This window comes from Pteronotus mesoamericanus, unplaced genomic scaffold (genome assembly GCF_021234165.1).
Source record: "Pteronotus mesoamericanus isolate MK-2021 breed Mesoamerican mustached bat unplaced genomic scaffold, CSHL_Meso_final contig_52, whole genome shotgun sequence".
Lineage (NCBI taxonomy): Eukaryota > Metazoa > Chordata > Mammalia > Chiroptera > Mormoopidae > Pteronotus > Pteronotus mesoamericanus.
The window spans coordinates 11,776-38,062 of NW_026555189.1; the positions used below are offsets into that span (position 1 = coordinate 11,776).

The 26,287-nt window shown below is 47.1% G+C and overlaps 1 protein-coding gene across 1 annotated transcript in view; it reads right to left on the bottom strand.

Annotated features, from left to right (window-relative positions):
* Positions 1 to 791: 791 nt before the first annotated feature.
* The window catches only part of LOC129075145 (coactosin-like protein), a 41,161-nt gene continuing 15,665 nt past the window's right edge, over positions 792 to 26,287 (bottom strand). The window contains exons 3-4 of the mRNA XM_054579111.1: positions 16,342 to 16,499; positions 792 to 2,048 (exon numbers count right to left, since the gene is read on the bottom strand). Coding sequence (XP_054435086.1) covers positions 1,938 to 2,048; positions 16,342 to 16,499 — 269 coding nt within the window. The 3' untranslated portion in view covers positions 792 to 1,937. The remainder of the gene's footprint in view (positions 2,049 to 16,341; positions 16,500 to 26,287) is intronic.

Genomic DNA, 26,287 nt, shown 5'->3' on the forward strand with positions numbered 1-26,287 from the left:
AAACGAAGACCCAAAGAGGTTAACGTGCCTAAAATCACACAGCTGAGAGCAGAGGAGCAGGTATTAGAACCCAGGCATGGCTGGCATGGGCCAGGGGTCGACCTTCAACTCTGTGCTGTCGTAGGGCAACTTACTTGTGGCCCTGCCCACACCTGGCAGGACCCTTCCCGCTCTGACTTGGGTTTCTGCCCCTTCCCCGCACCTTCCCACCCCGCACTCAGCTCCTCCAAACCCAGCTGCCTGAGCCTGAAACTCCTCCGGCCTGATTCTGAGTCCCATCGGGTCTGGCGGGCTGGAAGTCCAGGTCTCAAGCTCTAGGACAACCTCAGACAGGATGTCACAGCCCAGCTTTCCCTGAAAAGACAAGAGAGGCTTCTGGCCACTCAGGAAATATCCAAATCCTGCTGTCACACCGTTGTCTCAATTCCAGGACCTCCCCACGTCCCTCAGAAGCCCCAGCACAGGGGCATGAGGAGACCTAGGTTCAAATCCCAGCTCTGCCTCTTTCTACCTGGGTGGCCTCAGGGGAATCAGTCTCTCTGAGCCTCCATTTCCAGAAAATGGGGATCCAAACAGTGCCTATTTCTTAAGGTGGTTGTTAAAAACTAAAGTAAGATTCTCAATAGGAATGTGCCTAGGCACCAGCAGCCCCAGAGATGCCTGTTAAATCTGAAGATGACAATGGCCTTTGTTTTTATAGTAAAAAAAAAAAGAAGAAAAAAATGCTTTCAGACAAACCGTTTTTTGAAAAACAACAAAAAATTTATTTCTGTAAACTGTTTGAGTGCAGATGTTCTTCACAACCCCAATACAGCACAGATTTCCTCCCCCCAAAAAGAAATGAACAAGGAAAAAGAGAAAGAGAACAATATAAAATATGCTCATGAAGAACCAAGCCAATCTCATCTTTCTTTGGGAAAAAAAAAAAAATCCTTTGACTGTGTGGTGCAGACGTAGGATTGAGACCACAGGTGTTCTGGTCCCCAGAGGCTGGGTGCAGCTGCGCTCTGGCTCCGCGGGTCCCGCGGGCCCTGCTGTCCCTGCTGTTGGCAGAGGATCTTCCCGAAAGTGAAGGATCGGTTCCCAGTTCTACCTACATTCCTGTTCCGCATCCCGGGCCTCTCTCCCTAACGTCCTCATCCCTCTGGGAGCCTCTGACGTTAACCCTGAAAGACTCCTTCTGTCAAATCTGGACTCAGACCTTACCCCCCACTCCATGCCATAGTGGGACTTCAGTCAAAAGGGCGAGAAAGCGAACGCCAGGCAACTTTTAAGGCAAATGTTATCTATTCTCCTTCGGTCTGAGTCAGGCCTACACGTCTCACCACCAAGCACCATCTCTGTAGCTTAGGCAACTTTGAATGAGGTGGGTGAGGGACCCTGGGGCACATTCTGGGAGGTCTGAGCCTGACACATGGGGTGAACGCGTGTGCTTATGACGGCCGCCGTCGATGGCGTGGCTCCGGGCTCAGCTGCCTCCTCGGCGCCAGGAGGGTGGGCAAGCCGAGGAAAACTGAGATGGCGGCACTGGCGTGGTCTCCGGGGCAACATGAGGTCGTGGCGGAGGAGGCCAGGCAGGCTGGGAGAAATGCCAGGAAAAGGGGTCACTGCGGTGGTGCCTCGTATCTGAGGATGTCGCCGCAGGAAGCCCCAAGATCTGATCTCAGCATCATAATGATTCTTCTTCAGAACAAGAAAAAGGGGGACAAAAGAAAAAGAAGGGAAAGAAAGATGTTCCATGAGCTTTGCGAGACAGGACACAACAGGGCTCAGGAGGAGAGCCGGGAAGGGGAGCTGGGTTGCAGACAGGGTGGTGGACTGTTGCCTCTCATTGTGTCTCCTCTCCCTGGTGGGCTGGTGGGCTGGTCGCTGAAGCTGCGGTCCCGTCCCCCGGAGAGCAGGCCAATGACTGGCGAGGGACAGCGGGAGGGCTGGGGTTACTCGGTCTGGGCGTCATAATTGGCTCCCCCGGCCTTCTTGAGCTCACTCTTGATGAAATCTTCCTCCAGCTCCTTCCGATCACTGATCACAAACTCTTTAGCGAAATTCTGCAAGAACAAAATAAAACAGAGTTCCTGGTAAGAAGCGACAAGATCTAAGCATTGCTCAGGCAACACACCAGGAAGTCTTAGCACCTGAAATACTAAGAACTGATCAAAATAAAAATCTGGTGGCAGAATAGTTTGGCAGGGGAAAAAAAACGAACAAACATGACTAAAGATCAGAAAAAATCAAGGGAGGGGGTACTACCAAGACCACGGTGATAGGCCAAGGTCAGTTGTGGGTTTGAATTTTGGCTCTATCATTTTCCGACTATGTTAGCTTGGACTAATTTCTTCAACTTTCTGTGCCTCAGTTGCGTAATTTGTGAAAAACCACCATCAGGAGAATAATAGGAGATGAAGTTGGAGAGGCAGGCTGTTGTGCTGGTAAATGTTTAACACCAGGCTCTCAAAAAAAAAAAAGAAAAAGAAAAAGAAAAAAAGAGAGAGGAGAGAATGAGGGAGCGAGAAAGCAGGGAGAAGCGCTGATTTCTAAATTTTGCCCATTTCCATGCTGTAAATATTCCTACGGTGGTTGATGACATCACTGCCCTTGGAGCTGGGAAGATGCCCATGATTGGCTCTCCTGAGCCGGTGTGAGCCAGCTCCCCGCCCCCCCCCCCCCACCCCCCGTCATGACGGTGCAGGGTTTCCAGATCCAGGTCTGAATGAGCAACCCAGGCACTGAGTGCACAGATTATCTACGGAGCTCTCCATCCACACTCCATTACCTGCAGTCAGGGGTTTGTTTGCATTCATTTAACAAACATCATGCCATGTGATGGGGTTTTAGTGATAAGCTAAATGCAGTCACTGTGCCCTCTTCAGGTACACAAGTTTCAACCATGAAACTCTGCAGGCCAGGCACGCATGAGGCACTCAGTACATACTTGTGGCATAAATGAGTGAAGCAAGTGATCTGGCTTATCACTCTGATAACTCTGAGTCATGAGGAATCAACAGTTATTTTAATATGTGGATCATAAGACTTCAATAAACAAGAAAAACCTGAGAATGTGACAGATACAGAAAATTTTACCAAAATATAAAATAACAAGTCTAAAGGTCAGAAAATCAAGCACATAAAAAAACTCCACAGAAATAACATAAATAATGACCGCGATTTATTAAGCACTTCTGTGTACCAGACACTGCCACACATTGGCAAACTTAATTCTTAAAACCCTTTACTAAGCTACTAAGACCCAACAGATCTCCTAGAGATCTACCCAAGAGAAACGAAAGCACACATCTGCACGCACACACACAGATATTCCCAGCAGCATTATTCGTAACAGCCAAAAAGTGGAAACAATTCAAATGTCCATCCACAGATGAATGGATAAGCAAAATATGATCTATCCACACAATGGAATATTATTCAGCCATAAAAAGAAATGAAGTGCTGATTCATCCTACAGCATAGATGAGCTTCAAAACCATTATGCTAAATGAAAGAAGCCACACATGAAAGAGCACATAGTGCAAAATTCCGTTTATATAAAATGTCTGTAAAAGGTAAGCCCATAGAGACAAAGTATTGACTAGATAAGTGGCTGCCAGGGGCTGGAAGGGAAATAGGGAGTGACTACTAATGCGTCTGAGGTTTTTGGGGGATGATGAAAATATTTGGGACCAGACAGAGGTGGTGGTTGCACAACATTGTGAATGTACTAAATGCCACTGAACTGTGTATTTTAAAATGGTTAATTTTATGCTATGTGAGTTTTACTTCAATTAAAAAACAACAACACATGATTACCAACATAAGTCACCATACCTCCACGTAGAATGATGAAAGCAGGAGAGCACTCAAGGTCAAGTTTTACAGTATCAAGACAAACTGTTTACCAGGTCAAGCCACTAAGAACATGAACAGGGAGGGGGAGGTTACTATTTATCAAGCAACTAGTATGGACCAGGCACTACCTCACACATTTTCCCCACTTAATCCTCCCTCAGTATATTAGCTTTTTATTTATGATAAGACTGACAAGCTGGGCTCGGAGAGGTTGTGTAACTCGCCCAGGGTGACTAAACAGCCTTTTTATTCCCTGCTGTGCTGCCTAGGGTCTGTGCATGTCCCCAGTACGAGTGAACAGTGAACACGAGCTGGATGTAGGAGCCAGAAAGGAGAACCGAGAATGAATGCATTTCTCAACCCAGAGCCCCAGCAGCACGAGGAAGGGCAGAGGGCAGACTCGGGAGAAAAAAGCTGACAGCTCAAGGTGCCTGTAGAAGGAAGTCCAAGGTCTCGCGGCTTGTGATAGCTATATATGGCAACGTAAAGCAATAAGGACATTCTTGTTTGTATCGGTTAGCCATTAGAAGACTTAGATTAAGAAGTAAGTTTGATAAGGGCTAAGAAGCCTACAGTGAGCACATCAACCTGAACTATACGGGAAATCAAATTATGGCCAAAATTAGGAACAAAACAGGATAACAGAATCTAATGAAAACAATAAACAGTAAACGTAAGTGAACAAAAGTACTTTTTTAAAAAAGACGGTCTCAAACTCCAGAAAAAGCAACCCTAAACCCTATGCTACATACCAGCGACATGTTTAAAACCAGGAGATCAACAAAAAGTTATTCTACCAAACAAAGCACATAGAAAAGCAATTTCCTCCACCCCCACCACAGGGACCAGCACCCAAAGGGCAGATGGGAGGGGGTGGCCACCAGAGGCGGTCCCAGCAGCCCTCACAGGCCTCCCCGCACCCAGGATGCTCGCGCACCCTCAGAGGCTTCAAAAGTGAGTTGATTCTTTCCCTCAGGATGTGGACTCTTCAAAAAGTCCCCAAAAGGTCTGAGTCAACCTACAACCCAACTCAAAAAGACCTTCACATTTCTCCACCGCCAGCAAAGTGGGCCCTGGGCTTGGCAAGGGAGAGACCAGCACCCCCAGGCATGGACTTCATTGTGTTTTTAAAAAGAGGCAGAGCCCTGGCCAGGTGGCTCAGTTGGTTGGAGCATCGTCCTGTACACCAAAAGGATGTAGGTTCGATCCTTGTCCAGGGCACATGCCTAGATTGTGGGTTCAATCCCCAGTCCGGGCACATATAGAGACAACCAATTGATGTTTCTTTCTCTCCCTTTCTCCCTTCTCCTCTCTCTAAAATCAATAAGCATGTCCTTGGGTGAGGATTTGAAAAAAATTTAAAATAAATAAGAGGCAGAAATGAGCCAACAGGGCTCTGTGGGCAGCCAGACCCCAACCTGGGGGCAAGGCCTGAGGTCTGAGGAAGTCTGCAAAGACTCAGCCACGTTGAGAACCACAAGAGCACATCTGCAAAGCATGGCCGCCTCCCCGCCATGTTCACATCGCCACACGGTCAGTCACTGTCCCTGACACTCTCGGGGTGCCACTAAATGGCTATGGGGCAGAGGCAGCAGACAATACGCAAGAGACAATTCCTTACTAGGAAGGAGACTGTCCGATCCCAGGACAACACTAACGCAGAGGGAATTTCAAATTTTCTAGTAGCCCCTTTGAGAAAAGCAAAAGATAAACAGGTGACATTGAGTGTAATAATACTTTACCTAACTCTATATATTCACAATATTGCTATTTTAATGTGGCCAATGTACAAAACCATCAACAAGCTCTCCTACATTCTTCCCTCCACACTCTTACAATGCCACTGTTTATTGTACGCATGTGTCACACAGCAGTACGACAAGCCAAACCCCGAGTGCTCAGAAGCCACAGGTAGCCAGTGACAGTCAGGTCTAGATGGAACGGGAGAGAGTCTGTGCTCAGTCACGGAAAATCATTAATCATGAAACACCGGAGCTGATCTGAGCGGGGCAGGGGAGCCTTCCGGGGGCTGGAAATCTGGGTTCCAGGGCTTGATCTGGGTGGCGGATTCATAGGTATGTACAAAAATTCAAAACTCTAAAATTCAAAATTTATCAATTTATATACCTAAGGTTTGTGCGTTTTCCTCTATATAAATTATACCTTCGTGAACAAAAAAAAGGGGAAGGGACGGAGCTGAAAGAGCCTTTAAACCCTGACATTCACCACCTCATTTGATAGAGAAGCAACAAGAGACCAAGAGGTGGGGACCAGTTCACCCCAGGGCACATGGCAGCCTTAAGGCAGGGGCGGAGTGGAGAGCAGAGAGGGGGGAGGTCCTGGCCGTGGTCTCTCTCATATCCTCGCCACTGCAACCCACCTCCTGGGCTGCCCAGGACTGCCCGGCCCTCCATGTCAGCTTGGCAAAGCTGCCTAAGCCAAATGTCACACAGTTCTAAGCACAATGTGCCAGTCTGGGGACACTGCCACCTGTGGTTCTAGAAAGATCTTTGTCATATCCTGGAATGCTGTGTCCCTGGCTAATAACTTTCAGGCAGGATCTCGCCCTTTTCTGCCACAGCAGGACTTGTCAAAGGAAGAATCACCATCCAGCTAAACATGACTCCAAGATGATTTAGAAACGTACACCAACCAAGTTCAGGACACATTTTGTCCCTGTGACTTTTCTCAAGAGCACATATGCTCACGCTTCAAAGATGTGAGACAGATACCGGTTGGCTTCCCAGGATGGCAACTCTAGAGAAGAACAAGCGTTAGGAACCAGGCTCAGTACATAGTCAAGAATCTATTCACAAGGGCTGGTTTAAAAAGTGCAGAAATATGCCCCCGGCTGGTGTGGCTCAATAGATTGAGTGCCGGCCTGTGAACCAAAGGGTCACTGGTTCGATTCCTAGTCAGGGCACATGCCTGGGTTATGGGTCACCTTCCTAGTTGGGGACGTGTGTGAGAGGCAACCACACATTGATGTCCCTTTTCCTCTCTTTCTCCCTCCCTTTCTCTAAAAATAACTAAATAAAATCTTTTTTAAAAAGTATATAAATATTTTCCTATTCTTTGTTTCAAGTCATCTCATTTTTTAAATGGCTCTCAATTGCCTGAGTTTAAACCTCAGCTTCAGTCTTAAAGCATGCTGGGAGCAGATCTGGGTCAAATACAAATAGGGACAATTGTTCATGTGCATCTCCAGCAGCCTGACTTATCTGCCCTGAGCCTCAGTCTCCTCATCTGCAGATGGGGACCATAAGAGGACCCACATCCTAGGGCTGATGGGAGGGTCTGATGAGTGTACAAAGTGCTGGGACACTCTGTGAGCATGCCTGGCACAGAGTAAGTGCTCAAGGATGATTAGATGATATTTTAAATGATCCTAGGTTCACCTTCATTCTCAAGATTGTTAGGGAAGTCAGCTATAAAGGAGTTTTCTGAAATGCTCAGAAGGAAGGCACAGGAGGTGGCTGGCTGCTCTTCTCTCACCCCACACTGATTTCTCCATCCTCACCATTCATTTGTTAATGAAGGGAAGACTGGGGAATCCTCCAAATAACCAAGGCAGTGACACTGCCACCCCCTTGCCCTTGCAGAGGGAAGATGCCACGTCCAGCTGCACACCCAAAACCTGGGGACAGAGTCAAGCCATGGGAGGACAGGGACGAGGTCTGTTGGGCAGAACTGTCAGGTCTTCTACCTAAAGCATTAGGTCTGGGTGGGTGGCTAGAGAATGTGGGGGGAAGGTCCAGGAAGAAAATGAGTGGGGAGGCTTTGACAGTTACATCTGTGATGTCAGCAACGCACATTTCTACAAAGTAGGGCCAGGTAGGAGGAATGACCTTCATGGTATCCAAAGACAATGTGAGCTAATGCAGTTCATTCTTCCAGCAAACACATGCTTACTCAACGCCTATTATAGGTCAGACACTGTTTTAAATCCTCAGAAGTAAAAATTCTGGTACTTAGGGTTCTCTGAGAGCAGAAAAAGATAACTCAAGGGCTCTAAATTGCCCCAAAGGAAGCAGCCAATGGCTCAGGGCCCTGGTTTCCATCTGCGTGAAGGAAGAGGGCTTGACAGCCGGTTCTCCGGGCTCTTTTCCCACCAGTCATCCATGGATTTGCACCATGAGCACAGAGGACAAATTCTGGTTTGGACACGACGATCCAAGGGGCAATGGAGAAAACTGGCACAAAAAAGTCAACTTTAGGATCAGCGTTTGGCTTTTTACAGGAAAGCTGTGTCTAGCTGCAGGCCCTTCCCAAACCCTTGCAAAACAGTGTAGGGTATAGACTTTCTTCTCCCACTTGCGAGAGATGGAGCAGGGGGTGGACGAGACACATGCTGGCCACAATAATGCATTTTCCCCAAGTGGGAAAAGATTAAATTACAAACCTGAGACCGTGGTGCGCTGAAGAAAAGCAGTTGGACCCCAGCAGCTGGAACATGAGCCAGATGAAAACGCACAGCGTCAGACCTGCAGGGCACTCAGCCGCCAACCCCTTCTGGGCCTCCCACACTTCCCTCTTACAACGGTTCAAAAGTGCTTCAAAGAGCAAGGTTTTAAAAATCCATCCAGCAAGGTGTAATTTACTCAAAAAGAACAAGTTCTTACAATAGGCATGAGTCATCACAGAAAAGCGAAAAACAAACATCCAAATGCTGTGGTCTTGTGCTTGACACAAGATTCAGTAACAAAGGCATCTGCGTCACCACCATAGTTCAGCAGTGATGAGACCTGACTTCACCAAGGAGAGAACAAAGGACAAGAGAGAGGCATGCAGTCACATTCCTGATGGGCACAGGATAACCGTCCAGTGCAGATGGAGGACAGGAGGCATGACATCCTAAAGCATGCTGCGGATAGCTTTGGGCCAAAACCAGGGGCCACCATCCGTATGCCTCACACCCTCACCCTGCAAGACGACCCACCTCTTTAGCATTTCAGGAACTGCTTGGAATCTGATCCCTGCTTTCCTGACCACAGACCTTTACAGAAGCCCTGACTCCACTTTGCCTGATTTCTGACTATGGCTCCAGCTAGAACAGGGCAAGAATGGGGAAAACATAGTCAACTCTCTCCTTGTAGAGCCATGGCAGACATCACAAATCAATCATGCACTTTCCCCCCTAAGTTCAGACTTAACCTCAGAATCCTCTTAACCCAGAGCTCCAACGAGCCCCTGCTATTCATCAGCTGATAAGCAAGATTAAATCCAAGTTTAGGTCTTCAGTTTCTACCTGGTGAAAATTGTACCCAGCACTTCTTGTTCCTTAGCCACACCCATTTTGGGGGACTTTTCCCAAAGAAATGATTCACCGGATTTTTTTTTTAAAGGATAACTCATACTCACAGATGTTCACTGTTGGTAAATACCAAACTATTTTCAATTTCAACAAAAGTTGAATAACTAAGTAAATAGTACCTACATCAAATACTTTACATACATTAGACACATTAAATACAGTATCTTATTTAATTTTTACAATTCCATGAGTTATATCATGACCCCAAATTTCCAGAGAGCTTGTTTAAAAGAACTCTGGAGCACAGAGCCGGCCACAGGCCTCTGACTGCCCACCCCACCATTACAGGGGTCTCCGATGCCCCCCCGATTTGACTTCTGACTCAATACTCCCCTTGGACTCATCCCTCCAAACTTTTGTTTCCTCATCTGTATGTCGGGGATAGTGAGAGCACATGGCTCACGATGAATAAGCCTGGCCCTCCAAACACGGCACCTGGCATCACCTTATCACAGGCTGCTGAGGAGCTGTGTACTTGTCATTGGGTGGCTGTCTTTTAAACACATGACAGAAGCTCTCTCGCCAGGTAGGTCAGTTGGTTAGAGCGTCATCCTGATACACCAAGGTTGTGAGTTTGATCCTCAGAGAGGGCACATACAAGAATCAACCGACAGATGCGTAAAAAATAAATGGAACAATGAGTCAAAGTGCTCTCTCTCTCTCTCTCTCTAAAAATCAATCAATCAACAAAATAAAATAAAAAATTATACATATAGGACATGGGCAACAAAGCCCCATTGCCTGAGCCCAGGCCCAGGTGAAATGAACCAACGCAAAAGGCCTTTTCTGGCTCTGAGGAGAACAAAAGCTTTACCAGGAACTGCAGGCTTGAAGAAGCATAAGCACAAACAGTTGAAACCCTCAGGAGGGCAATGAGGAGTCTGTGGATGGTCCCCAAGTGCTGTGTGGCAACTGACACTTAGCATGGGGCAGCAGCAGCCCGTACTCTCATTAAACGGAGGTGTGTAGATTCTCCCTGCTGACCCAACCAGGGCTAACCTCTGCTGTCTAGTGAAACAAAAGGAGAACCTTTAGAAATTCCGATCAACCCCCATATCCCTCCCCAAGTGTAACGGGCTCCCACAATGTAATTAAACCCAAAGGACATTTAAAGATTCACTAGCCTCTGTCCTGGGAATATAGAAAGACTAAGACACAGGCTAGAGCCTATGTGAAGACATTCATTTCTTCGTGTTTTGTTTTTGTGTTTTTCAGTACCTGTTATATGCCTAGTACAGAATACAGTGCCCATGGTCCCTGCCCTCAAGATTACTTTCTAGAGACACTTATTTATAATTTATAATTCGTGGAACCTGGATCCTAGTAGAAACACAAATAAAGAAGTAATTACTTCTGACGGAGGCTGGTAGAGTGGGGTACAGAATGGGGGTTTTGAAGAATGGTAGGAGTTTACCAGGTACCAAAAAGGAAAAACTCTTCACAGCCATTGCTTTTCTTCAGTCCTTCCAACAGCTCTGTGAAAATTTATATTCTCTTTTTCATAAGAGAGAACAGATTCTAGAGATGAGATTACTTGCCCAAAGTCCTCAAGCTAACAGTTGATGGAGCTGGAATATCAACTTGGATCTCACTCCCCTTAAGCTGATGATCTTTTCTATTTGACATAGCAGCATTTAAAAAAAAAATTTTTTTTTAATCCTCACCTGAGGTTACATTTTATTGATTTTAGAGAAAGAAGAAGGGGAAGAGAGAGAGAGAGAGAAACATCAGTCAGTCACGTCCCATTCGTGCCCCGATTGGGATGGAATCCACGTTTTTGGTGTACAGGATGACACTCCAACCAACTGAGCCACCCAGCCAGGGCTCAGCATTTGTTTAAAAATAAGCACTAAGCAACCACGTTTAGTGTCCACTTGAAAAGTGTCCTTGGGTGAGGATAAAAAAATTAAAAGCTTCAATCGTAAGAAAAATTGAGAAGCAGTAAAATTTTTAAAAAATATAAAAGGTTTGTTTCCTGCAGAACTTCTCAGAGCCTTTCACGTGCCGTGTGAGTCTACAAAAGTAGTTTCCAAAACACATGTGGCCTCTAGACATTTTACTTGGTGCTGGAGGACTTTTGGGAAACATGCAATGAGGCGAGATGATCGAGTGGGGGCATTGGGATCCGGGCAGCCTGGGATCCGGGCAGAGCTCCACCGTGTCCAAGCACTGGGACCTGGAGCAAGTCACAACTTTCCCAGGCCCAGGCTCCCCATCTGTAAAATGGGGATGATGACAGAAATGGCCTTCTTTTAAAGAATAAATGATTTACCAAGTGTAAAGTCCTGAAAAGTGTCAGACACATGGTAGGGACACAATAAAACTATTGATACTAATATTATTTCCACACTGGCACACAAAAGTGACCCTCCCAGAGGAGTGTTGAGTACATCGGGCCCTGGGGGGTGGGATGAGCTCCAGAGTTTAAGCCGACCCTGCTCCTGGGGGTTAGAAGCCATCAGAATACACACCGAACTGACAATTGCGTGCTGTCTGTCCTTCCTGCCTCCACGGTTTCTGGGGGGAGACACTCTGCTCTTTTCCCAACCCTGAAAGCTGAGATGTACCCTCTTGGCCCCAAGGACGTGGCCCCATGGATATTCATATGTTAAAAAGCAAATAAAAAGATCATGTGAATAAAGCCATCCTGCAAGGCAAACTTGATGCGTCACTGACCAAGGCTGGCTCCAAGCAAGACAACCTGGCTTGACAAAGGCAGGTCTCTTACCGGTGGCAACTGCACTGTCCCCATAATTCCACAGAGATGCCACAACAAGGGGATGGGCAACTTGTCCTCGGCACCAGCCTGGCGCCTCTGTGCAGCAGGTGACAGCAGTGGAGAAGCAGCCATGTGTGCTGTCTGATCGTCACATGCCCGGAACTCAGGCCCGGGGTCACCATCACCCAGCCCGACTGGCCTGGCAGCCTGTCTTCTTTGCCATGTTTTCCCCCAGCCACTAACATGGCTCAGCTTCTCAGCCTGGCTCTGCATACATGCGAAAGAGACCCAGCGTCAAACCTCCTGACTTTTAACACTGAGCTCCAGTGCAGGACCTGCTGCTTTGCTAGCCTGCGGGTCTGGGACAAGTCGTATGCACTGCTCTGGGCTCAGTTCCTCCATATGCCGATGCACCTATACAAGCAGGCCCCAGGTGAGGTGTGGATCATCTGAAGTCAGCACTGGCAGGGGTGGGTGAGGCCAGGACTTTGCGGTATTGATACGGTTTTGACTCTGGTCTAAGCCATTTGCAAGACAATTAGGCAACTCAGATCAAGATTCATGCCCCATACCTGCGGCTCACCATGTGGATCCACCATCTCCTAAGGAAATAATTCACAGCATAGGAAGCTGGGCATCACACTGGTGTCTAAAAGGGACAGCCTGGAATAACTATAACTCCTTCCAGATCTTCACCAAACATGGTTCTAAACACTTTCCCTATATTTACTCATTTAATCCCCACAACAACCCAAAGAAGCAGATACCATATTACCCCTGTTTTGGATCTCAGGAGACTGAGGTCCAGAGAGGGTAAGCAATATGCCAAAGGCCACACAGTATGTGGTAGAGCTGAAATCTGACCCCATGTCATCTGGCTCAAAAGACTACACTCCAGACCATTGCATACCCTGTCTTTTTGTCCGACAAAGTAAAATAAGGTTCGCTTAAAGGTAAGATGTTGTCATAAACAAAGTACCCCATTAAAAAATGACAAATTTCAGAATATCTCAGAACAGAATATAACACAGCAAGTCACCTCATCCAACTCATTTTATAAATGGGGAAACAGAGGCCCAGGAAGGAAGGAAGACTTGCTCACGATTAGGCAGGTAGAAGCCCCATCTTCTTGATTTTACTGGATGTAAATCAATCTACATTCTCTGCATTTCACACAGAGCATAAGGATGTGGGTACACTACTTCTATTACAATAAAAACCAAGGGCACATTAATAATTTTAAACTAAAAGTCAACCCACTTATTCTTCACGTGGAAATCATGGCAAAAGCTGGGAAAGTGACCCAGTCCCCAAAACACGTGACCCAAAATGGCTCATCTGGAAGGTCCCTTAGAGGACATCTGGTCCGCGTCCCCATTAAACCAAGGGGAAACATACACACATGCCAGGATCAGCATGATTTTTGTGACTGTCAAAAGACACAACTATGCCAGCAAAACTGACCCCTTGTAATTTAACCAGCTATATTTGCAACCATAGTATTAATGTGAGGTTTTGTAATAGTTTCAGGTTATAAACGTTTTAAATGTATAGGTGGAAATGCAAAAGGTCATGGTCAAAATATTACATTGCACCTGTGGTTCAAGATGCATCCCCGCTCCCCCACCGGATACCTGCATCCCTTTCTTTTAACAGGAATCATGCCAGAGCTGCCAGTCATGAAGCCCCACCCCCTGCCCCACAGGATGTGCATATGACCTAAGCTGAGCCAATCAAGGTCACTTTAAAGGAATGATTGACACTGGGGGAGGAGGGCTTTCTTCCTGGGATCAAGACAAGAACCATCATGCCCCGACCATTTTTCTTACTATTAAGAGGCCACTTGACGCCAAACCCTGAGAAAAGAGAAATGAAGGAAGGTCCTGCTTCAGCCCCAGATCCAGCCACACCTAAAGCCAGCAAACTCTGCATGTCCCAGGCCGGAGAGCCAGACAATTTCCCTTTTTGCTGCAATATAATTGAGTTTGCAAACAAAATAATTATAACCAATACTATCAACTGAGGGTTCCCACCAAAATATCACATTTCCCCAAATCGCTCTTATTCACTGGCCGACTAAACCAACCTGAGACGAGTTCTAGATTAAAAGGAAGTCAGCAGACTGCTAATGGGTCAGAGTTTTCTTTGGGGCTGAGGAAATAGTTCTGGAGCTAGACAATGGTGATCATTGCCCAACACAGTGAATGTACTTAATGCCACTGAATTGTATACTTTAAAATGGCTAAAATGATCCATTTTACATTATTGTATTTGATCAACACAATTTGCAAGACTCCTCATTGGACACCTGGCAAACATTCTCTCCCAGCTTGTCCCCTTCTCTCCTGGCCACTCCCAGGATCAGCCAATGAAGAGAGCTAACTCAGTGTGGATGGCAGAATTCAGCAGATGTTGCCCACGGAATGTGCATTCTTTTGCATTTTCCATTCTGCTGGCGTAAAAGGCTACCCTCTGAAAACTGGGTTACCATTAAAACCATTTATTGAATATTCACTATGTCCGAGGCATAGTAATAACCCTATTAGAAGGTAATCTAACAACACATAACTTTTTTTTTAAATCCTCATCCAAAGGTATATTTATTGATTTGAGAGAGAGAGGAAGCAGGGGGGAGAGAGAGAGAGAGAGACATTGATGCGAGAGAGAAACATCAATCAGTTGCTCCCATATATGCCCCAACCGGGGATCGAACCTGCAACCTTCTTGTGTATGGGATGATGCTCCAACCGAGTCACTTGGCCAGGGCTGACAACTCATACCTTTTTAAAATGATCATCATGCCTATTAATTCTGGAACCGCACGTCCTGAAAATGTATTCTAAAGAAACAACTTGTGGGGAGAGAGAAAGGAGCTGCGTGTATCAGACTGTTGGCTGAAACATTATTCATAAAAATAAAAAGTAGAGGCAATCAAGAGGCCAACAACAGGGGAACACTTAGTACATTACAGTATATTTGGGACATGGGACAGTCAGCCACCAGAAAAACATTCATTACAGAGGCTTTGCAGGTGCATAATTTATGAAATTACGTTAAATGAAAAAATAAAAAAGAAGCCGACCAGAGAGCGATTTGCAGGCTGTGTCTGCATCAAGGCAGAGCGGTGGGGGAGCTCGCCCACACAGCTGGTGGGGGAGATGGAAAAATAGGCTGTGCTAATGGAATGGTAGGGATTTTTTTTCTTTCTTATTTTTTAAATAAAAGTTTTATTTTGGGATAATTTTCAATTTACAGAAAAGTTGCAAGAGACAATACCAAAAGCTCTTATATACCTTGCACCCCATTTCACAATTATTAACCTCTTGTGTTACTGTGGTATGCGTGTCACAGTGGGGAAGCCAGCGTTGGAACAGTGCTGGAACTAAGCTCCAGGCTTCATTCTGTTCCACGACCCAGTCCAGGATTCCACATGGCATACAGCCTATTTGCATGTGTGTTTTGTTTTGTTTTTTATAATTCAGTGGCTTTTGGTATAGTCACGGGTATGTACAGCCATCACCATAGTCATTTTAGAATATTTTCATCACCTGAACAAGAAACCCCTACCCAATAGTGACCACACCTCCCTACCATGGGTTTTGCAAAAATCCTTTTGCAAAATGGAGAACCCTTTGGCAAGAAGAGAACTCTCTCTCGCAGTCTCCTGCCCTTGGTTTTTCTTTCTGGAATTCTGATTTCCTCTTCTCAGCGTGCCTCCATGCCCGTGCCCAACCTTGGAAGTTTCCAAGTGTCACTTTTCATTATATCCAGAATGAAAACTATTTTACAACTGAAAGCTCTACAAGTAGAACTGTTCAGAAGCTCAGAGACAAAACCAAGGGCACACCCGCCTTCCCGTCTTTCTTTTCAGGCAAAGAGGGACTTGGGAATAAGTCAGCCATGACCAGTGCCCAGCTATCCAGTCCAGGAGTCTGTGCCATTGCTGATACAGCCTTTGTCAATCTGTGGCCACCAAGACTATGATAAAGCCCCCACTGGCTCTCCTACAGTTAACATCTATTCATTCAATAAGTGTTATCCAGTACCCACTGTGTGCCAGGCACCACTCAGTGAGGGCGTGCATGAAGTCTCACATGAGCTCCCCACGGCCACCACTGGAGTCCACCATGATCATCGACAATGCAAATGGGTAGAGGCTGCCATTACGGCCCCCTCCTCCACAAGCCACCTGCCCCAACCTCAAAGGCAAACCCCCAACCACCATGCTTCTAGCAGGCAATGGGCAGGATCACAAACACAGCTGCCTGTTTCCTAGCCCGCACGCTGAAAACAATTTTGGTAGCATTTCACCAATGGCTGTAGTGGTCCAGAGACAAAGCATGGCTTACTTAATTCACAGCTAAATCATAGACCCAGAAGCCAAACTCAGCCTTCTCCGTCCCTGCTGGATGGTGACCGTTTTTGGGTGTGACCCCAGGTCCAGAAGGAATACAAGGCCAATTACCTGCACGACCTCCTTCACCAGGGTCTTGTCTGTGCCGGTTTTGGCTCGCTGCAGCCCACTGACATTCTCACCGATCCACGTGATGAGGGCGAACTTGGACCTCTTGCTCATGGCGTCCCCCGTGGTGAAGCGCACAAAGGCGAACAATCGGATATCATCTGCGGCCAACAGCAAAAAGAGGGCATAGGGTTTGGTTAAAACACCCCAAAACCACATCTCTGAGGAGAGGCTATGAACCATGAGTGCACCCAGAGCAGCGCAGCTGGGACCCGACACTGACCTTGGCCAACATTCTGACATTTGATTCCCACAACAGCACCGAGGCTTTGATGCCCATTTCAGAGACAGGAAATGAAGGTTCAGAGGGGCCACCTGACACTCCCAAGGCTGCAGAGGTAGTAGGAAGCCACGCTGGGATGTGAACCCAGCCTCTTTGGTGACTATACCTGCAACCTTCCCAGCTCTCATTCCGTCAAGGCTCAAGCCCTGGATCTTACTTAGGGAGAAGTTCGTCGACTCGTCTTATGCCGTCTTTAGGACCTCACTAGGAATAGGAATAGGAAAGCCACATGGACATGGGAACCTGGTTAGGGGAGGGGTTGGATGGGGAGGAAGTGGCCCTTATTTGGCCTGGGATACAGCTCTGGGCCCACTGGGCATGTCCAGCTTATGGCTAGACAACTAGGCCATTAAGAATTCTGAATATTCTTCCATTAGGTGTGTTCTGCTTGCTACAGCTTATACAGTCATTTGTATTAAAACGACTCTAGAGGTTATTTTCTTCCATTGATCTACATCTACATTTCATTTCATTTCATTACCACACTTTTTTCATTATTGTCACTTTAGAATCTCTCCCACAGTCCACCATGCTAAGTTCCCCTGACCACCACTTCCTGTGTTACCAATACGTTCTTGAATTTTTAAAGTGCCGTGTGTGTGTGTGTGTGTGCGCGCGTGTCCCACTAGGAGAGTGGGTTGGATCATGCTTTGTTGTGGGACACCCTGTGCATCGCAGAATGTTAAGCGGCACCCTTGGCCACTACCTCCTAGATGCCAGTATCACACTTCCCAACCCACTATGACAACCAAAAATGTGTCTAAACATTGCCCAATGTCCCCTGGGAGGCAGAACCGCCCCTAGCCAAGAATGAATTTCTAGGTATAGTTTGTGTTCCCATTTAATCAGGACCCCCTTTATGTCTTCCACAAAATTCTGTGCTTTTCATTGAGAAATCACATATCCTTGCTCTGCTTAATTTCTAAATAGTTCATATTCTAATTGTACTTATCAGTGAGATCTCCTTACAGTCCCTAACTGGCAAAGGCTGGCACATGGGGATACTACTGGTTTGGGTTATTTTTGTACCAGCTGCTCTGCTCGGCACTGATATTCTTAATGGCTTGTGGTTGCTAGCTTTCAAATCTCTCAGGTATCCGTTGACAGTGTATAGGGTAAACTTCTCAAATATTTGTGTATACTTGACTCTTGGGGGTCTTGCAAAAATACAGATTCTGATTCAGCAGATCTAGGATGGGGCCCTGCAGTCTGCACAACTAGCACCCAGGTAATGCTGATGCTTGCGAGGATTTTAAATAATTATTTAAATCAAGGAGCCTTTCTTCCTAGAGTCTTTTAAGCGCCTCTATGCTGAAACCCACACAATGTACAGGTGTTCACTAAGACCACGAGCCCTGTGAGTGTAATGGAAACAGAGTACGGAGCTGATCAAGTTCACTGCCTAGTTAGTACCTCAAAGCCTGAGCACTGTCGGACAACAACTCTGCTGTCTAATATGGAAGCACCTGTCCCAAGAAAGCTAAGAAACAGTTCTCAGCAGGCCACAGACTCCGGATTCAGACTCCGCAATCCAGGCCAGGGGACTCCCACTGTTTATTTCATAAAGGAAACAGATCATTATGACTATTCACATAGGCATAGCACCCCTTAGTTTATAAAGCACATTTATGTTTATATCTCATTACCATGCTGGTGGTGGGGGTGGGAGCTACTGCCATCGTCTTCCTCAACATCCAAAACGCCATTTGATAGAGGAGGCTCAGAAGTCCTGTGATATGCCCCAAGGAACATACTAATGACAAAGCCAGCCTTGAAGCCAAGGACCTAGGCAGCTTGGGTGTGTCTGCCTCCCCTGCCAGGGGAGTTCAGTGAGTGCCCATCATGGGACCTGACCAGGGCGGCAGCAGATAACAAGGCACTGGGGGCAGAGAGGAAAGGTGGTCTCAAGGACACTTCACAGGCCAAATCAACAGGGCTTAGTGACCAACTTGCCATGGGAAGTAGAGGAGGAGTCCAGGAGATTCCCACATGGGGGTGAGCGCTGTCTCTTACTCCCAAGGCTCTGACTTATTTAGTCCCCATACATCTGAGCCACAGCTGCCTCATCTGTAAAATGAGGTGATTATTTTTTTTTTGTCCTCCCTTCTTTTTTTCTTTATTGAAGTAAAAGTCACATAACATAAAATTCACCATTTTAACTATTCTTTTGCATAAAATTCAGTGGCATTTAGTGCAGTCACAATATTGTGTGGTCATCACCATCTAATTCCAGAACACTTGCATCACTCCCAGAAGAAACCCCGTACCAAGTAGTGATCACTCCACACCCTCCCTTCCCCCAGCCCTAAGCAACACTAATCTGCCTTCTGTCTCCGGATTTTCCTGTTCTGGACATTTCACACAGATGGAATCATACACTGTGTGGTCTTTTGTGTCTGGATTCTTTCACTCAGCGTGGTTTCAAGGTTCACCCGCACTGTGGCGTGGTCAGTACTTTATTCCTTTTATGGTTGAATAATATTTCATTGTATGGATATACCACAACCAATTCATCCATTCATCTGCTGATGGACATTTGGGATGCTTGCAAAGATTTTTACCACCCTCATTAGTTGATCAGGAGGATTAAATATGATCACTGTGAAACCTGCATGAGTTTTCAAGGCTCTGACAAGGTAGAATCTTTCCCCTGAAGCCGCAGCCACAGGGAGGAGCTGCCAGGTGGGGAGTGAGCACAGGAAATGAGGCCAGTGGGACTGAGGAACTGAAATTCACACAGCCAGCCACACACGGGTGCTGCAGACAGAGAGTGGGGGTAAGCTTCCGAACATTTCCCAGCATCCACGGCAGTGTTTGGGAAGCCAATGCACAGTTTTGAGTAGTGTTATTGGAGGAAAAGGAAAACTAGCACCAAAGTGTTTAATTAAATTGCACCCTTGACCTGAGGGGGAGGCGATGCCAAGGCAACACAAGCAAAAAATAAAAAACAAAACAACCCAACAGGCAGTCTGTTTCCATGGGAACCACTCTATTTACCATTTCCACATAGGTCAACCTGGACATTTGGGTTCTGTGACAGCATTTGGATCCACCTGCCCAATCTCTGGCCAAAGCCTCCATGTGGGAAGGTTGTGAAGGACTAACTCACAACCTGGCACAAGGTAGGTCACAACCCCTACCCTCAGGGACACAGGGAACTGGGCCTTTGTGGCTCTTCCAGAACTGCAGGCCAATGTCATTTAAATTACCATGGCCGGCGAGGCTGTTTCCCTGAGTGGCTTGTAGGCACTTATCTGATAATGGTTTGACCAACAAGATTGCTGATGTTTTGAAAATCCAAGAGTCATGTTATGCTTACAAATATTTGGTGCTCAATATTTGGCCAAATGTTGAAAAGTCATTTTCACAGCTGCCCACACAGACCTGAAGCCTCTCTCCCCCCAATTCACCCTGAGGGAGGCTGTAAGGCCATTGTGACCTCAAACTGGTCTGTTCAGGAGAAAGTTCTAGTTCTTAGACACTGGTTGGGCTGCCTTTCCTCTTCTGGACAAACTAGGCAGGGCAAACACAAACACACAGCCACGGCACCACGTTAGAAGTGTAAAACATCACGTCTCCTCATTGATCGCCTAACATCACTCTCTCACACAGGAAAATGTGGCAATATCACCTGAGAAAGGCATAGCTACTCCTCAGCATGCCCGTATATAGTGCGCACGCGCATGTCTGTGTGCATGTGCGCCCGCGTGTGCATGTGTCAGGTGTGTGTGTGCGCGTGTATATGCATATGTGCACATGTGAGTGCACTAAGATGGCAAAACTGGCCAGAAGACAGTTGATACTTGAGGTTGCTGTCACCCTCTTGGTGTCACTTGGTCCCCAATGGAGCCAACAGCACATCTTTACAGAATGAGGTTCAGGAGTAGAGGGGGCAGCTCTGGGTGACCCCCGTGGGAGAAGCACAAACGCTCACTCCGGGAGAAGACGCCCTGAGCCCCTCGGTCAGAGGCCTTGGCACCGGTGTCTACACCTGCCGCTTTGTGGCCTGTTCACCTGCGACCTTCGGCTCTGTGGTATCCAGGTTGAGTCTAAGTTCCAAAATCCACTAGAAACTCTCCTCCACTTTGTACCAGCTCTGTGACTTTAAATGTCTCTAAGCCTCAGTTTCCTCATCTGAAAAGTGGGTCACATACCTACCTCATAAGGAAGTTGTGAGGATTAAATGGAAGGGATGGGATGTGAAGGGCGTGGCATATGGGACGGCTGCCCTCTCCCCCTCCTGCCTCTCCAGCGAAACTGCTCCCAGAGGTCTGCAGCGGCCTCGGGTCTGCTGAGCCCAGCGCAGAGCGTGCTAGCCTCTACCTCCTTCGCTGGCTTTCTGCTCTGCGTTTCAAAGCAGCGGCTCTTCTGGGAGTGCAGTCATTTAGTCACTCACACTGTGAGTATCTCTTGCAGGCCTACTATGTGCCAAGCCCAGCTAAGCACTGGGGGGCACAGACAAGACCAAGGAGGGTCCTGAAGATAATAGAGGCCAACATTTACTGAGCACACATGTGTGCTACGCACTTAAACAATTTGCACGTTTTACCTTAACCTCTCTGTGAGATCAGCACCGCTCACAGTCCCATTTCCAGGAGAAGAAACTAAGGCTCAGAGACAAAGAGTGAAGAGGAGCCAGATGACTCCTTCCCTGCCCCCTGGAGAACTGGTTAAGCCTAGAGGAGCAGTTTTCAACATGAGGTCCTGCAATCGGCAATGGCAGCATCACCCAGGAACACATTAGAATGTGAATTCAGAAACTCTGCGACTGGGTTCTGGAAACTGAGTTTAAAGGAGCCCCCAGGGGGATTCTGTGCCCCCAAACCTTGAGAACCATTGACCTAGAGGAAGAGGCGAGATAACAATGGGGCTTTTAGCATGGAGAACTTGCTCCACTCTAGCAGGGCAAGGGGCTGAGGCAAAAGGTCTCCTGGGCTGAAAAGCTGAAGTGCTCAAAGTTCAGCCTCCACCCCCTTCCTTCCCAGCTGCATACCTTTTATTTTAAGGAAGTGATCATGTAAAGGAGCTTCCTGTGTGGCCTGCCTTCTTAACATTGTAATTTACAGAATTAGATGCATTAGGTGTGGTTCCTGAGCATCTCACCATCAAAGACCATCAGGACTGTCCCCCGAGAGACTCTCTCTGCCCAAATCCCACAGCCCAAGAAAGAACAGAGCATATTTTAGAAAAAGAGCAACTGAGGCCCTGGCTGGGTAGCTCAGTTGGTTAGAGCAATTGCCCTGATATGCCAAGGTTGCAGGTTCAATCCCTGGTCAGGACACAAGAGAATCAACCAGTGAATGCATAAATAAGTGGAACAACAAATCGTTCTCTCTCTCTCTCTCTCTCAAAAGAAAAAAGGCTGCTGCACCATGGCACTGGGTCAAATCATCTATTGACATAAGCCATCATCAACAAGGCTTCCCAAATACATCACAAAATCTCATCTGGACAAAGTAGGCAGGATGGGATTCTCATCTCAGGGAAAATGTCAACTGATGACAAAGCAAGGTCAGGAACCCTGTCTCTGAGGACGGTCACCACCGCTGTGTGCTGTCTTCTGGCCAGCGCCAAGCGCTCAAAGTCCAGGTTGACGGCATATTAGTGCCTCTGATTTGAGTCTGTGGGCACCCTCCCCTTCCTGCTCCATGAGAGTCTTGTTCATGAAAAGATGGTCCTCACATGATGTTAATAAAACTCCACTCTCAAGAAAACTAGACCCTTTCGTTGGCCAATGCAGCCTCATCACAGGCAATGAAAGGTTATCAGCATGAAAGAGCTCCTGGACCAGCCCATGCCACCAGCCTCAGGGACCCGTTAGAAACCCTAGGCAGGGCCCAGTTGGTTTAATGTTCTACTTCTCCCTTCTAGGCTCCTCATCTTCACTTACTAAGTTAACACGCGGCATAAAGTCATCACAGGTAAAGTCCTTAGACACTGCCTGGCACAGAGTAAGTGCTCGCAGCGCCAGCTGCCACTGTGTTGAGTTCTCTCCCATGCAGCCCCTCCCTCCCTTTTGCTTTCCTCTAACGCCCTTCCTCCAAGACCCTACGTTTTCCTTCTTTCTCTCACGCTTTACCGCCACCTCACCTCCCCACCCTCTGTGCCTCTTTCTCCTCTCTCTTCCCTCCTCCTGCACTCTTAGTCTGGGACCAAAAAAGAGGGAGGAATTTAGGAAGAGAGACAGAGGAAGGCAAGAGGACCAGGGGAGTGACGTCAAGCAGTTATACAAGGGAACATGGGAAGAAACAAAAACACAAAGAGGGGAGAGGACCCCAAAAGGGCGTGAGAATAGTAAGGAGAAAAGGGGAGTCAGATTCCTCTGCAATCACCAAGGCCACCAGGGTGAGATGCTTTAACACTTTCCCAAAAACTATGAATGGTATATAATCCACACCAACCTTTCAGAGACTTGCCCTGCCTCCTGCAGCCAGACTTGACATCTCCCAAGACTCGGGGAATCCATAGGGGGCAGATTCTACCCAGTCCTTCCCATTATTCTTGGCAGGATGACCTCAAAAGGGGATCCTGCCCTGGCTGGTGTGGCTCAGTGTGTTGAACAAAAGGTCACCGGTTTGATTCCCAGTCAGGGCATATGCCTGGGTTGCAGGCCAGCTCCCCAGCTTGGGGTGTGCAAGAAGCAACTGATAGATGTTTCTCTCACACATCAATGTTTCTCTCCCTCTCTTTCTCCCTTCCTTCCACTCCCTCAAAGAAATAAATAAGGAAAAATAAAAAGGATCCACACTGATCAAGGGGCCCTGCCTTCTCTCCAAAGGGACCTAGTCTTCCCCTCTGCCTTCCCCCCTAAGCCAGCCCCGACTGGAGCAGGACAAAACCCAGAGGTGGCTGAGGATCTGCAATGGGCCAAGGAGGGTACAAATTTTTCACACTTTTGCAGATACTTTGAATAGTTTTTTTCAACACACACAAAACACACACTGAGTATAGAATAATTAGAAGTATAAATAAGCAAAAATAAGGGTCTTACCACCTAAGTAACCCCTGTAAATGTTTTTATGCATGTCCTTTTGATCTTTTTAACTACTTTCATATTTTCTAGTTCCTGGTGTATCCCACAGTGCCAGGCACTTAGTAGGTACCCATGAAATATCTGCTGGTCAACAGAAAGGAAAGTGAATGAGAAAGAGAAGTAATCATTTCATAATTTCCATCCAACATTGACCTTCGGAGCAAGACAAGAAAGGGGGAAGGAGAACCCAGGGAGGAAATTGCCCCAGATTGCGGCTAGCTCTAAGGCTGACCTGACCTTATATAGTCTCCTTGAGAAGTTATGCAAACAAGGTTCAGTAAGAGAAAACAACCCACACACCAAAAAGCTGAGCTTTCAGCTTCCACCCAGTGAGCTCCTGGAGGAGGTAGGAAAGGAAATGGGAAAGAACTCTGACATCCTGCCACCCAGGGCCAGGCAGCAGCTGGACAGTAGCCACACCAGCGCTCACGTCCAGCAGGCCGCAAGTTGGGGGAGCCCAGGCAGGGGCAGAAGGGCAGGAGGAGGACTTAGGAAGCAGAAAATGTCCTCTCAGGGACAAAGGGGACCCAGAAGTCTCGTCGAGTGCACCCCCCCCCCCAGGGGACTACAGGCTGAAGGTGAAAGCGCAGGCCGCCTGGCTTTCTCCCCGGAAGGGAGAGTTACCATTATTGAAAAGCCTCATGTCATTCGCTCTCTCTTTTTCAAAGTGATTTGAATGGTTTGCCTCAATGGGAAAACAAAAAAATCCCTCCAGTCCCAGTCAAAAAATTTTTTTGAAAATATTAAAAAGTATAAAAAAAAATAAAGAAAACTCATCCCAGGAACAACAGCCCTATGGACATGTTGGTGTGCTCCTTCCTCAGACAGGATGAATGGAGAGTTTGTTTACTGACGTGACCCATGCTCTACGTGCGCTGCATACACGTACAGTCTGCACTACATACAGTCTGCACTGAGATCACACTGTCCATACAGTTTGATACTTTTTCCCACCCACTCCTCAAAGCATAGACTTCACAAAGGATCCCTTCCTTACTGCATTTACATTAAGTGCGGAATGACCCAGCTTTCCTAGCTTGACTGAGAACACCAGAAAATGGAGTGCAGGATAGCCAGAAGAAAAGAAAGATGATTGCTTCTGTGGAGCCCTCAGGGAATGGGCTGATCTGGATACCCAGATTGTCAGGATAGCCAGTGGTTTTCCCCCATGACAAAGCACCAGAACCTTTTTTCTAAAGGTGACTTTTACTTCCTTAAATGGAAGTCAGTATGTTCTGCGCGACTCCACCTTCTGACTTAGAGATCAGTGGCTGTAACAGTTCCTGGAGGCTCTGAGTCCATCGTGGCAGCATCTACAATGAGACACTCCGGGGACACTGAAGGAGTCAGGGTCTGATTGCCTGAGCACCAAATGCCCCTGGTGTGCACTGCTCTGCCTTCTTGCATCTGCTTTTTATAGTTTTGCTGGTTCCGTTGCTGTCAGTCAGTAATCTGACAAACATTTATTGACAATCTGTTATCCAGAGACACAATCCCTACTCAAAAAATATACAATCTAGCCCTGGGCAGTGTACATGAATTGGTTGGAGCACCGCCCCATAAACCAGTCAGGGCACATGTCTAGGTTGCGGTTCCTTTCCCCGTCAGGGCACGTGCAGGGGGCAACTGATCAAAGTTTTTCTCTCTCTCCCCCTTCCTCTCTCTGGAATCAATGGATATAGCCTCAGGTGAGGATTAAAATATGTATATATATGTACACACACAAAATCTAGCCTGGAAAAAAAAGTTTGTGAACACAATGTACTTAGTGCCATAGCAATGAGAGTTATCACAGGGTGAATAAGAATATCAAAAAAAGAAGGAAATTAACTCTGCCTGGGGATGGTGATCAGGGCAGGCTTCACAGAGGAGGTGATGTTTGATATGGGACTTGAAAGCTGACTTGGAGTTCATCAGCTAACAGGGTAAGTACCAAGGGGCTCACATTACAACTTGAGTGAGACGCTGAAAGACCTTCACAGACAAAAGCAACAGCTTCTGTGGGCAAGTTCAAAGCGCCTGCCTCCACCAGCCCTTCTATTTTTTGACTTGGCCACAGGCTGGGGGTGGGGGGAAGGAGTGTCAGCATATAATTAGCTTATCATTACTGTGTATACATAGGAGTTTAAAGGCTCAGAATGACCTCCCTGAGGGCTCCTCCAGCTTGCTCACCCCGACTCCAGGAGGGCAGGAATCTTGTCCCTACTATATCTCAAGAGCCCCCCGCCCCGTGGTGCCTGACAAACTGGTCATGCTCAATAAACATTTCTTGAGAAAATGAAGAGCCTTTGGTCTATCTTCTGTATCCACTTTTCAGTCCCCAATTTTCAGCTGCATTCAGTTCAGTGGGACACGCCATTTTATAAGAATAAAACCAGCTCTGGCAGCGTGGTTCAGCTGGTTGGAGTATTGTCCCATACACCAAAAGGTTGTGGGTTCATTCCCCGGTAGGGGCACATCCAGAAGGGAACCGATTAATGTTTCTCTCTCACATCAATGTTTTTCTCTCTCTCTTTCTCTCCCTCCCCCTCTCCTCTCTCTAAAATCAATAAACATATCCTTGCATTAGAATT